The sequence below is a fragment of the Ascaphus truei genome, chromosome 2 (assembly GCF_040206685.1).
Source record: "Ascaphus truei isolate aAscTru1 chromosome 2, aAscTru1.hap1, whole genome shotgun sequence".
NCBI lineage: Eukaryota > Metazoa > Chordata > Amphibia > Anura > Ascaphidae > Ascaphus > Ascaphus truei.
The window spans coordinates 39,012,302-39,024,902 of NC_134484.1; the positions used below are offsets into that span (position 1 = coordinate 39,012,302).

At 40.4% G+C, this 12,601-nt stretch overlaps 1 protein-coding gene across 4 annotated transcripts in view; it reads right to left on the reverse strand.

Moving 5' to 3' along the window:
- Positions 1-1,147: 1,147 nt before the first annotated feature.
- Positions 1,148-12,601, reverse strand: part of NSMCE2 (NSE2 SUMO ligase component of SMC5/6 complex) — a 300,621-nt gene continuing 289,167 nt past the window's right edge. For all 4 annotated transcript variants that reach the window (XM_075582132.1, XM_075582125.1, XM_075582139.1 and 1 more), the window contains exons 5-7: positions 4,436-4,539; positions 2,593-2,699; positions 1,148-1,602 (exon numbers count right to left, since the gene is read on the reverse strand). In XM_075582132.1, the coding sequence (XP_075438247.1) occupies positions 1,491-1,602; positions 2,593-2,699; positions 4,436-4,539 (323 nt within the window). In that variant the 3' untranslated portion in view covers positions 1,148-1,490. The remainder of the gene's footprint in view (positions 1,603-2,592; positions 2,700-4,435; positions 4,540-12,601) is intronic.

Genomic DNA, 12,601 nt, shown 5'->3' on the forward strand with positions numbered 1-12,601 from the left:
TGCCCATCCATCCCTCCCTCCCCAGGCCTGCGTGGGCCTGCTGGTCTCTCCCTTGTGTGCTGGCCATGCTACTCCAGCAGGCCCATCCAAGGGCCCTAGGTAAGCCCACATGCCCCAGACCCTCCTTATACCACCCTCCCAGGCACCTTATCCACCCCAAGGGGGGAGAGAGCTTATTTTTAAGTGTGTGTTTGGGGAGAGAGTTCTATCACACCAGGATACCTGTTTCTACCTCCTTCCTGTCTACATCCATTGTAATCAGATATTCCTCTTACATATACTGTATATTATATTGTGTTTCTGTATTTCTGCCATACCCGATGAAGGACCCTGAGAGTTTCGAAAGCTTGTAACATTTCAACTACTGGTCCAATAAAAAGGCATCATACCACCTACTCCCTCTCCCTCCTTTGTTGCTAGTTCGGAAATCCTGACGCTTTCACCTCTACGATATCGCCAGACTCCATCCCTTTCCAACCCCAAAATCAACTAAAATTCAAATCCACTACATCATTATATGCCTTGTCTGCTACAGTAATCTCCTCCCTCTCTCCGATCTAATGAAGGTCCAGTCAATTGTAAATGCTGCTTCCAGTTTCATCTATCCCATACTCCTCTTTTCCTCTGCCTCTTGTATGCAAACCGCTATATGGTCTACCAGTAAGATCCATAATCTAATTGAAAACACTACCGTACATCCAGTATAAAGCACGTCACAATGATGCCCCTCCATACATCTCAGGACTTTTTTAAATACCTCCCCACACACCTTCTCTGTTATGCCAATGATCTCCTCTTCAAATTTTCGCCTATAAAACTTCTCGGGTCGTGCTAAACTTATTCTATTTTTCCTTATCCTGCAATATCTACAAGTGCAGGCTCTTTCAATATTTAGCTCATTCTTTCCTTCCTTCTTTTTCCAGGTGCAGGTTCTCATTCACTTGCTATAAACTTTTATCCATTCATTCACTCAGTACAGGCTCTCATAAATTCAGCAACTGCAGGCTCTTATATACTCATTAGATGCACACTTTAATTCAACGATGTCGCTGCTGAGTGATTCTAAACCTAAATTGGATAGAAAAATTCTAGCCACCGTAGCAGCTAAAAATGTATCATGAGATGGTGTCTGACAGAAGAAACTTGATCATTTTAACGTAATAATTTTATTGGCAGAAAAATAAAATGCATACAACAGTTATAGTGCCCTGAAAAAATAAGGCTTTAGCAATCATAACAAGCATTTTGTTTACAGTAGGAGACAGAAATGATCTATTTCGTTTGAGAGGTGTGAAATGCAGTTTAAGCAGATACGTTACAATTCCCTTCCACAGAGTTTTTAGTTATTTGTGAGACCTTCAACTTTGCTTGCAAATGCTAAGCTTTCAACAACAAACATTACACAACCTGCTTGCAAAGTGCAGCTTATGTCACAGAACGCTTAATAACATGTATTGGTCGGATGGAATGCAGCCAGCTGACTTCTAAACTCAACGACGGCCTTTCTGTTTGTTCTGGATTTCAATGGCTCTTTTTAGCGCAGTGTCTGGCACAAGATCCGTTATCTTCATGTCGGAGTGATCACAGCCAACTTTAGGGCATCTGTTATGTAAATAGATGTAATATATATCATGGTGCCTATGGTGTTTTGTATTTTTTTTGCATGCACGCACAACAGACAAATAAATAACTTTAATATTCATTTGCAGGCTCAGAGTCATTATATGCCCTTCCGACCCCTTCAATCTTTTTATGCAACAGGGTCATGCATATCTTAATGCTTTAACCTCTATGCTGCCAGTGCATCACAATGTATTACAGACCATTCTAGCAGTGATGGGGATAATTATTTTCTCCCGACATTAGTGCGCTTCATGTAGAGTACTCTCATGCCACCACAATTAATGCAGGAAAGAAAGCCCTGTGTGACAGTCCTGTGATGCCAGGGTAGAGAATATTTTATGGATCTGGTGTTGGTAGATACTAATCCTGCATCAATCTCATAGAAATAATAATTATCTGTAGGGTTAGATACTGTCACTTTTCATGGTCAGCATGAGCATTAGTCATAACAGGGACTTCCGCTTACAAGTGTCCTTTCGGACATTTTTGAAGAAGTAACATTTGTAATCCCTAAAAGTTTTCTCATAAAACATTTACAAATTATTTGAATTTTAAAAAGGTAGCCTACCAGTGTATAATAGGGTGGGCACAAAGCATTGTGGGTACAACCATACTGTAGTTCAATGTGGTCAACAATACATCTCCTTTCCATAACATAGCAAGTTTTCTTTTAAACGTAATCTCCCTAGAAAACTCTTGCACTCATATTCAGTATTTGCTTCTTAAAGGGCCAAGAATGTATAGTTACAAAGGACTAAAGAGTTGCCTTAATAGAACATTATTGGTGCCTTGCTGCAACAGAGAGAAGATATCTACAGCACCCTCCTATCAAAAAGCTACCGTAAAGGGAAAGAATAATTAAAATGAATATTTCTTTGTGAGCAAAGGTTTACATTTTTGTTTTAAAATGTGTCAATTATTAACCATAAAAAATGGGGGTGGGGGTGGAGGGGGCGGAGGGAAATTTACCTTGCTTTCTTCTTCTTCTGATGCCTGTTTTGAATCATCCTTTCAATTGCATCTTTCTCGTAGGTGTGACCACAGACTTTATTTTTCACTGGGTTGATCATTTCCATCTGAGTGAAAGCAAATATTGCAAATGTCATGCTTAAGGGCCCTTATAGCACGATGATATATAACTGATAGGCGAAGCGAAATACATTCCTGCCTACATATAATAAGTATCTGCCTTAACATTGCCAAATAGCATGGCCAAGGCAAGGCATGCTGAGAGAGAAGTGAAAGTGCATGCAATGTTTCCATGCATGTTCACATGGTATATAGTTCCACCACTATAAACATCTGCACATTCGCACCAAGTCTTTTTCAGTGCTCAAGAAACAATAACAAGATACATAATAAATAAGTAACTCGAAACTTAGGCAATCTGTGATAGCAAAAATATTCTATCGGTTATCTCTGCCTGGTTTGCCCATCATCGCCTGAAATGTAATGTCTATGACAGGGTTTCTCATACTACCTCCCAAACAGGCCCTATTCATCTCAACAATTCACCCAGTCTGGTAAGCACATTGCTCAGAGGTTACATTCATGGAATTTGACGGCAGATAAGAACCACTCTGCGCACGGTCTGGCTATTTTCCAAGCTGGTGCAAAACCTCAGAACCTATTTGATCCTTGGCTTTCTTTCAGAGTTAGGATATAGCTTGATGTCTATGTTAAGCATATTAACCCTTACCACGTCTGCTGGGAGGCTATTCCAGATAAACTAGAGAGAACCCCCGCTTCAGCTTATTAATGATGCTGAGAGGGTGATGGTGCTTATTGGGTAATGAATACTGTAGTCACCAGAGAGTAAAAGAAACCCAAATGAAAATAAATAAAAATTAAGCCTCCATTTAGCCTATAATAGTAATAATCCCCTCAGAACAGGGCATTACTGGTCAATAATGCCCTGGCTGGGTTAAAGTCCCTCTGCTTCGCCTCAGGCAACTTTTCCAGCAAGTGCATTATTGGCCAGTAATGCCCTGTTCTGAGGGGATTATTCCTTTATTATTGTTAGCTACTATTGTGTTGTTTGGTTTGCGCTTTTACGGTTTTCTTTCTTATGTGTCCAAAGAAAGATCCTGGAAACCTCTTTAATTGCCCTTGGGCTTCTTATTCCTACCTGTTAATTTATATACTTGATAAAGTGCTCTGCACGAAACGCGTAGGTGCGTTTCATCTGATATTCTTTGTGAGCTTACAAATAAAATCAATATTTTTGAGTTGCCCTGGATATTTTAGTTTTTTCTTTCAATGCTTTCTGTGCTCCGGTTCAACTTATTACTAACTGTAGATATTGTTTCAATAAAATATTTCTGACGTACCATATATAAAACTGGTTAAACACATGTAAAATATATGTTTAAACAGTTGAAAGCATAAGATAACTATGTCAACACATAAGTAAATTTTAAATCCAAGTTTATGTAAATGCCACCTAGAGCATACAGTCTAATTTTACAGCTTGAAGGCCAAGGAGATGAAGCTAGTTGCGAAATTATACCGGTATTTGATTAAGGTTAATTTCCACCAAAGGCAGGGATGGTAACACCGAAGCTGGAGGCTGACAGGCTGCGGGTAATTGTGGATTCTTGGAATAGCGGTGGTAAGGGCTAATACAGTAAGGACATTTAAAAATGTTTGGGATAAACATAAAGGCTAAATCCTAAACATGAAAGGAAGCCAAGGATCAAATAGGGCCTGAGGTTCTACAGCACATGGGAAAATGGGCAGACAAGGTTGGCCAAGTGATTCTTATCCGCCATCACGTTCTACGTGTGTGTCTTTGTAATGTACATCACTGTACCTGTGTAATAGGGCAAATAAAGTTTATCTGGCTCTGGGTAACTGCTACATCTTCATCATATTCTTCAAAGGCCGTCTCATCTGGTCCATCTTGTGAAAGACCAACTGTAAAACAAAGAAAAAACATTACGATTAATAATGTAAACATGTTGTGATGGATTGGAAGGATAAGGGATAAATCACAAGTATGTGCTAGTTTGATTGCGGCGAGATGGGATACAATCAGAAATAAACGTTTTAGTGTTCATAATAAACAGTCTGAACAAGATAGAGAGATGCGGTAAGGTAAATGTGCTAAGTAATACTCTTTTGCTGCCCTTAATGTTTCATGAAATTGTCAGTAACTTTCTTACTCTCTAAACAGCACAATAGGAAAGGGCACACAGTAAAAAAGAGGACACAAGAGGTAGGAGGTTAAAAAGAGGACAAGAGGTTAAAAAGAGGACACACAAGGTAGGAGGTACAGTAACAACAGGTCACAAGGAAGGAGGCACAGCATCAGAGGGTCACCAAAAAGTGGGGAAGGAGTTGAATAGTGACATGTTGCTGACACGTTGTGAAGGGTGTACTAAAGGAAGAGCATAGTGAGTCACTAAATCAGGGTGTTGATTCACGTCATTATCTCTGTGAGCCCAAACGATGAATACTGTATGTTTGAGTTCTCATGTGCTATTTTTGTGTGGTTTTTAAGCTATCTGATATGATGGAAGAAATTCACACAAATGCATTACACTTGGGAAATTAAGCAAGCTCTTTAAAGCAGGATGAACAACCACAGTTTTACCACACCTGGCCCTAAAACCAGTACATGTGCGACAACACTGACTCAAGCTGGTCTCTCATTGGACTTAAAATATGGACTGAATCAGTAAATTAGGTTTACCAACTCACCATACTGTACACCCTATAATATACCCTTTACACTTTTTCTGAGTGTCAGCCTAACATTTCTTACCACATCTCCCAAACACTAACCCATACTCCACTATCCTCTCACAGTGTTATTTTATCCACGTCGCCCTGCCGTGATTGTGTCATCACGCTCACCCCAGGTGTACATGCTTCCATTCATTTGGATAGTAATGTACTGTACCTCAAAAGAAGAGGTTAGATTTGGCACTGTAATCACATAGTAGCTCTCTAATAATGAGATATATTTAATGCACGTAGCTATCCAGTTGAGAAAAAAATGTTTTCCAGATATTTTTTTTTCACACCATAACATGTAAATAAAAAAAAAGTTAAATTGTACCAACCCTTTTAATATCTACGCGCCCTTATGGCAAGAAGGAAGCAAATCTCAAGTTATGAGTCCCAGGATTTGATGTCAGCAACTGATTAATAGGTTGCAGAGAGCCCCATTCTTATGACAGTATGTAACCATTACAAACATAAACCAGTGTTTCCCAATCCCTTTCCTGAGGGAACCCTGGCTAGACAAATACTTGGGATAACCAATGAGATACGAAGCATACATTTATGTACTTCCATGTAAATTTGTGGGAGGTTTGGTAGTCCCAAAACTTGGCTGGGGTCCTTTTAGGAGAGTGTTGATAAACACTGTCATACCCTAACCATTGTTGCTCCAAAAGGATGAAAAACAGAGAGGTATGCATATAGGATGTCATCTAACAGCAGAATGGGTCAGAGTTCTGGCAAATGTCATCCATAATTAAAATAACCAATATTGAGATCTGATATAGATCTTCTGCTGTGTTGTTCCCCACACTTGCACCCAACGCAAGAGTAGAAACAGAGCATCCAGGGAATGCCTCCTTGCTGGGGCTAAACATATCAAATTGCTTTGTGCCTGCAGTGCAAAAGGGGAGTACAGAACAGATAGGAATCTGATGTTGAGTGGCTCAAATATGTTGATGAGCTATGTTACAGTCATGTACAGTACCAGGTACTGTTCCAAATTAAAGCTTGTATGGTTTGACTTTACTCTCTATAGGCAGAGGCGCCTGCTGTAGAGTTAATCCCTTCTGTGACAGAGATACCTGCAATACAATTATGTAAGTGCTGCAGGTCCTCTAGCACTAAATGGTTCATGATGAGGAAACAGGTGTTAGCAGAGCACATGACCAGACATCTATAAGTCCCTGGTTTCAGATGAAAAATCTTCAGTCTTTTAATAAAAGCACAGCAATACTAATAGTGCGAAGGAGTGATTTAGAGGTTCTGTCACTGACTGCTGTGGAATCTCAGTGTCACTTCCTTGAGATCTTGTCACTTTATCTTCCTGCAACATAAGCATTAACAGTACACGTACAGTAGACCAAGATCTTTATTGATCAATTGATTCTGACATATCCTGAATCGTATAAACTTGCTTATACAGAGAGTATTACTTCACCCCCAAATGAATTGTCAGAGGGTTTTCAGCAGCGCCAGCTCAGTCTGACTGCACCTCACTTTCCCCAGCTGCACACTGACATTTTAAACCCAGTAACCCCAATCATAAGGTACTTCGATGAACCCAAGTATCCAGATTTCCGAGGGGAAGTCTAACTTTCCTGAATCAGGATTAACAACTCCCCAAAACATTAAAAAATACAAAAACACATCCATGGATAAATATACATTAATAGGTAAAAATATAAAAAGCATAATACATTTGGGAATTTAGGTCGTTTAAAATCACAGGATTGAAGACAATGAATCACAAACAGGCTGCTAGCCTCCCAAACACTACACCACTTGCTTTAACCATACACTTGCTTTTTAGTAAACTCCCTCAACTCTTTTCCTGTCAGACTCGCAGAGCATCTCACCCTAATTCCTTCCCTGCCAGACTTGCAGAGCATTTGAGTAAACTCCCTTTTCATTTAACACATGCTACATAAGTGGCAACTTAGCCCTGTCACAGGTAGTAAAACCAAAACCGGATGTACAGTACTGTCATTTCTCTACAGACGAACTTGGATAATCTGGAAACTTGATCAGGTAAATGGTAGATGACGTTTAATATAGGTCAATGTAAGGTTATACATTTAGGAGGAATAAATAGGGCAAAATTAGGCCAATGGTGGAGAAGGATTTAGGAATGCTTGTAGACAGCAGGTTTAGCAATAGTGCTTAATGTAAGAATGTAGCTGCAAAGGTAATAGGATATTATCATGTATAAAATGAACTATGGATGAGATGAAAGACAGCATCATTTTGGCACTGTGTAAATCCTTAGTAACACCACACCATGAACATTAAATACAGTTTTGGACATTGCTCTGTTAAAAAAAAAAAGCATTCAACTGGAAAAAGTGCAATTGAAGGTTTGACGTAGGAGGAAAGACTATCCAAATTGGGGTTGTTTATATTAGGAAAAAAAGGCATCCAAGAGGGGATGTGATAACGCTTTACAAATATATTCAGGGTCAAAACAAGGCACTTTTCATCCCAAGCACAGTTCAAATAACACAGGATCATCAATTGAAATTGGAGAAGAGATTTCCCCAGCAGAAAAGGAAAGTGTTCTTTACAGTAAGGGCAGTTGAAATGTGGAATTTATGGCTGATGGAGACTGTGATGGCAGATACAATAGATTTATTTAGAAATGAAAGGTATACAGGGATCTACTAAATAAGTTAAACATATTAATATTGTGATCCAGGGAGATTTCTCATTGCCATTATTGGAGTGAGGATGGAATTTATTTGCCCAATTTATGACATCTAATTTTTTCAACCTCTATGGTGCTAGTAGCACCTTAAAGCTGCAGACCAAGCAATATTCTATATGTGTTTTTATTTTATAAATCAGTTATGTACTATGAAAAAAAACCCTGAAATTTTTAATGTATTATAATGTAACAAACCTTTTTTGTTTCTATAGCAACCATTTACAAATTCACATCCCCTTCCTCTTCTGAAACAGGTTCTGGCACACCCCTTTTTGAACCCTGCCCCCTCTCTAGCATGGTCTCTCTTTGGCAAAGTACCTAGAAGGGAAGAAACGCGTCAGAGTTGACTGCGGGGATGCTGTAATTTGATCAACTTTAATAAAGATCTTTTAGACGGCACTTTGCCCAGCCTCCCACCGGCTTTTTTTTGCAGTGCTTCACTCTCTTTTTCTCTATTGTTGCTTTAAAGGAGCAATCCCAGCAATATCCTACATGTTTTTTTAAAAATTAAAATCAGTTCTGTAGTATTAGATAATACTTGCTGCATATTTTTATTATTATTCAACTCTTAATATAAGCATCCTTTGATTTCTATACAGGCAGTCCTGGGTTATCCAAGGGAATCCGTTCTGGAAGTAGCGTTGGATAGTGAAACCGTTGCATAGCGAGTCCCATGTTAATCAGTGGCGGTGAGCGTTGGATAACGCATTCAGGCGTTGGATAACACATTCCGGCATCGAAAAACTGCCCTTAGGTTTGCATTGTAAAGCGTTGGATATGCCATTCGTTGTCAAGTGAAACGTTGGATAACGAGGACTACCTATACAGGAGGGCCCCGGGTATACGGCGGGTTCTGTTCCAGGGGCCCGCCGTATAGTAAAAATCGCCAGAAAGCGAATCCGGCGATTTTCAGTTGTTTTTGCATGCGCAAATCGGCATTTTTGCCGTTCTGCGCATGCGCGACCTATGGTCTGCGTGCACAAACTACAGTCTGCATGCGCGCCAGGCGCAACCACCCGTTCTGCACTTGCGCAATTTAAGAGCCAAGATGGCGACCCCCTTCTCGGTGCCGCCTTATCGGCGGATCGCCGAAAAGCGGGGCGCCGAGAAGCGGGGCCCTGCTGTAGTAGGTTTTAGCCCAGTTCCCAAGCAGTGCAAGATCTTTGCAACACTTTCCTGTTTGTGATCATTTGTTGCAAATGTTCCCAGCAGTTTGAGCTGTAAACGGCACCAATAGGCAATGAAGGATACATTGTAGCTGCTGAGTTATACTGACTGCAGGATTGATTGAAAACTGAAAAGCGGCCATTTAGTGAACTCGGGGACGGAGGATGTTTGCTGCTCAATCACGGGACACGTACCGCTTGGATTGCCTCTTTAGTGCTGGAAATTGACTGCTACTTAACCATGCAAAATGCCACTGTGAAATGGTTAAAGTAATTCTAAAATGTAATGTTAATAAGGTATAATCTTCTTTCAGTGCAAGATATAGTATAGAAGTTCTGAAGCTATTGTGAATCCATTTGAATTCCTTAAATCCTCAGGATTAGTACGGTCCAGCCACATTTGCATAGGTACAGGGTACTGCACACATGGAACATTCAATATAAATTTGAAAAAAAAATATTATTTATTTTTGCAAACACAATCAGTGTAGTATACCTCCCCTGATTTGCTTCTATCAGTGATAGAGAAGCGGAGACGCTTTCCACAGTAGTGGCTCTTCTGTTGGGCTAAGTATTATACATAGGGAAACCTGTGGGGGGTAGACTACAGTTAACAGCTGACACATATTTTCCCTTGCATGTTCGAAGCTTTATATGGTTAGAGCTGTATAGTGGTTCTGAGTATTAGCCCAGCATCATAATACTACAGTACATCAACTTCTCAGTTTGAAAACTGGTTGGAAGAATACCAGGGGGACTTTCCTTTATTAACTTCTGCTTTAACATTTATGAGGAACTATAAATGTACGTATATATACCTTGTTTATCGCATACAGAAGTTATGACTGGCACAAGCTATTTCTGTGCTTTATTGTGAAAGCGTTGATTTAATTGTTAATTGAAAGAAAGGGGCGGCACTTTCAAATAGCACTGAGTCATAAAGCTGCCCGAACTGATGAGTAATTGCCATTTTCAACCCTTCTTCATTACAGGTACTAGCACATTTTTCACACCGTTTCACATACAATACAGCTTTCTCTCTTCCGTGTGACCCACGCCCAAAAGAACAAATCATGGGAGAGAAACTCAGCAATGCCAAGAATCTTACACTGGTTTTCTATGAATACAATTTATTGTTTTTCTAAGAATACAATTTATTGTTTTTCTCCCTCTCTTTTGAACGCTCTGAAAATGCCTTGGTGCACAGCTGACCTGCAGACACGCACACACACACAAGGCTTTCCAAGCTGTTTAACATGCAGGTGACGTCACCAGGGTCCATATTCATGAACAATACAGATATAGAATAAAGTAGAATAAAGTACAGAAGTTTTAACAACTTCTAGTCTTATAACAATGGAAATGATCATAGCCTTCTTTGCACTGGATAAAAAAACGGAGTTCTTTACATTAGATCAACCGGGGTGAGGCTAAGTTACTACCTGCAGTTAATGAATCACTCGGATTGATTAAAAGCGGCAGGTCTCACACCTCATTTCCTCAGGAAAAACGTGTACTCATAAAAGGAGAGGTTAAAAAAGAACCCTAATCATTGCAACTGGTGTGTTTTGGTTCATTTTAGTTACTCACAATAATAATAAATTATATTTAATGAAACCACTTTAACGCCAACTTCCAAACATACCCTTCGTCAAAGTCACATTCAGCCTATTGCGGGAACTGAAATAAAGGCAGATTACTGTTGTACTGTACTGCAGAATCCCTTCTTTTTTGTGCAAAAAGTGCATAATTCTATCTTTTGAAATATTTGCTCTACGCCTGGAGTGTCTGAAGGGTGCCGTACACATTGTATGTACCCACAGTAATTCCCAATCTAATACACTATGCTTTAAGACAGTCTGTGCAAAACGGTAAAGAAAGTAATTCATTTACTATAAAAGTTAACATACATTTAAATCTAGGGCATATTTAAAGCTCATGAGAAAAAATAAAAAGGATTACTTGGTGATCAGCTACAATCATCATTGCCGTACTGTAATGTGAGGCATTTACTAAACTCCTACTAGAAGCCTGGAAATTTAGATACTTGCAGCATGCTGTCATGTAGCCTGAACTTTTCCGGAGGTTTATCTCATGCAAATAAGTTATTGAGGGCTGGAAATCCATAATGTAATGTAGATGAACAGGTTTATTGTGATCTACTTGGTTACTATATCGCTCTCAATGCTGGGGGAAGGGGGGAGCATTGCAACAACAAAAAAATGGGTTGCACTTATCACTCCGAGAATGAAGGAGTTAACAGGAGTTTTTTTCTGCAGCTCTCATTGAGCCTCAGATACAATAAAAACTATAGAGCTGAGCATCCATTTCCGTTCCTAATGGCTGCATGGCTGATCCGGGCCATAAATTAAAGTCTCAGCGACAAACCGTACGTGCCACCCTGGTACATGGGCATTCTGCCACAGGGAGGGTTAAAGAGAGCGTGATTACAAGTATGTATCCTATCTTTATCCTGACTCCAGACTGATACCTGTTGCAGGGGTGGGGACATGAGTCCTCTATTTCTGGGTGATACGTCACATGTGGCGTTGGGTCAGACAACGGGAGACAAACTACAATGATGTATGTAATATAATCGTTTTTATATAGCAAATATGGATAAATCTTAGGTATACCTTGTGACCCGTAGCAAAGGCTCACTAGTGTCTCAAGCTGCGGCCACCCAATCCTGAATATCAAGGCTTATGTGATGGTGGCAGAACACCATTGGAGCTCGTTAATGCAATTAAGTGTAGTAGCCCTGTACTTCGCAAAACGCTTCAGTACCACATAGCTGAAACCATTGAGGGTCACCTCTGACAGTGCTCGCTCATCTGTGCTGCTTTCACTCCGGCGATCTGCTGGGCCTCCCTGAACAATCTGCTGTTCTGCCTCCAGCTAATGCCCACTCTCTTTAGCTGGACACAGACTGGCCCACACGCGATCAATCCTGAAGTCTTTCAGGCTCATGCAGATCTGCTGTAGCAGCTCTCCCCTTGCGTGTCCTGCCAAGGACTCAGAGATCTACTTCCTTAGTCCCACGTCTCCAGAGTCCAAGCTCATTGGCTGAGGCCTTGTCCATCACACGTCACATCCTCCTGTACCAGAAGGGGCTCCCTGCTGCAGCACAGCAAGTTGGGAATTGTAGTTTGCTATTGCAGCCAAGGGACAGTGTATGTGTGTCAGCTGCCTGCACTTACAAGGAGGCTAAAATACATTTAATCAATACACACTGATCTTTTTTTTGGAGGATAGAATTTTTTTTATGTTACCCGAGATGATCAGTGGGGCCCCAATCTCCGAGGACCCCTAATGTTCCTGAGATACTGGTGGTTTTCTTCAAGACTTGCCCGGCAGATACAATATGGCTGCAAGGTTAAGT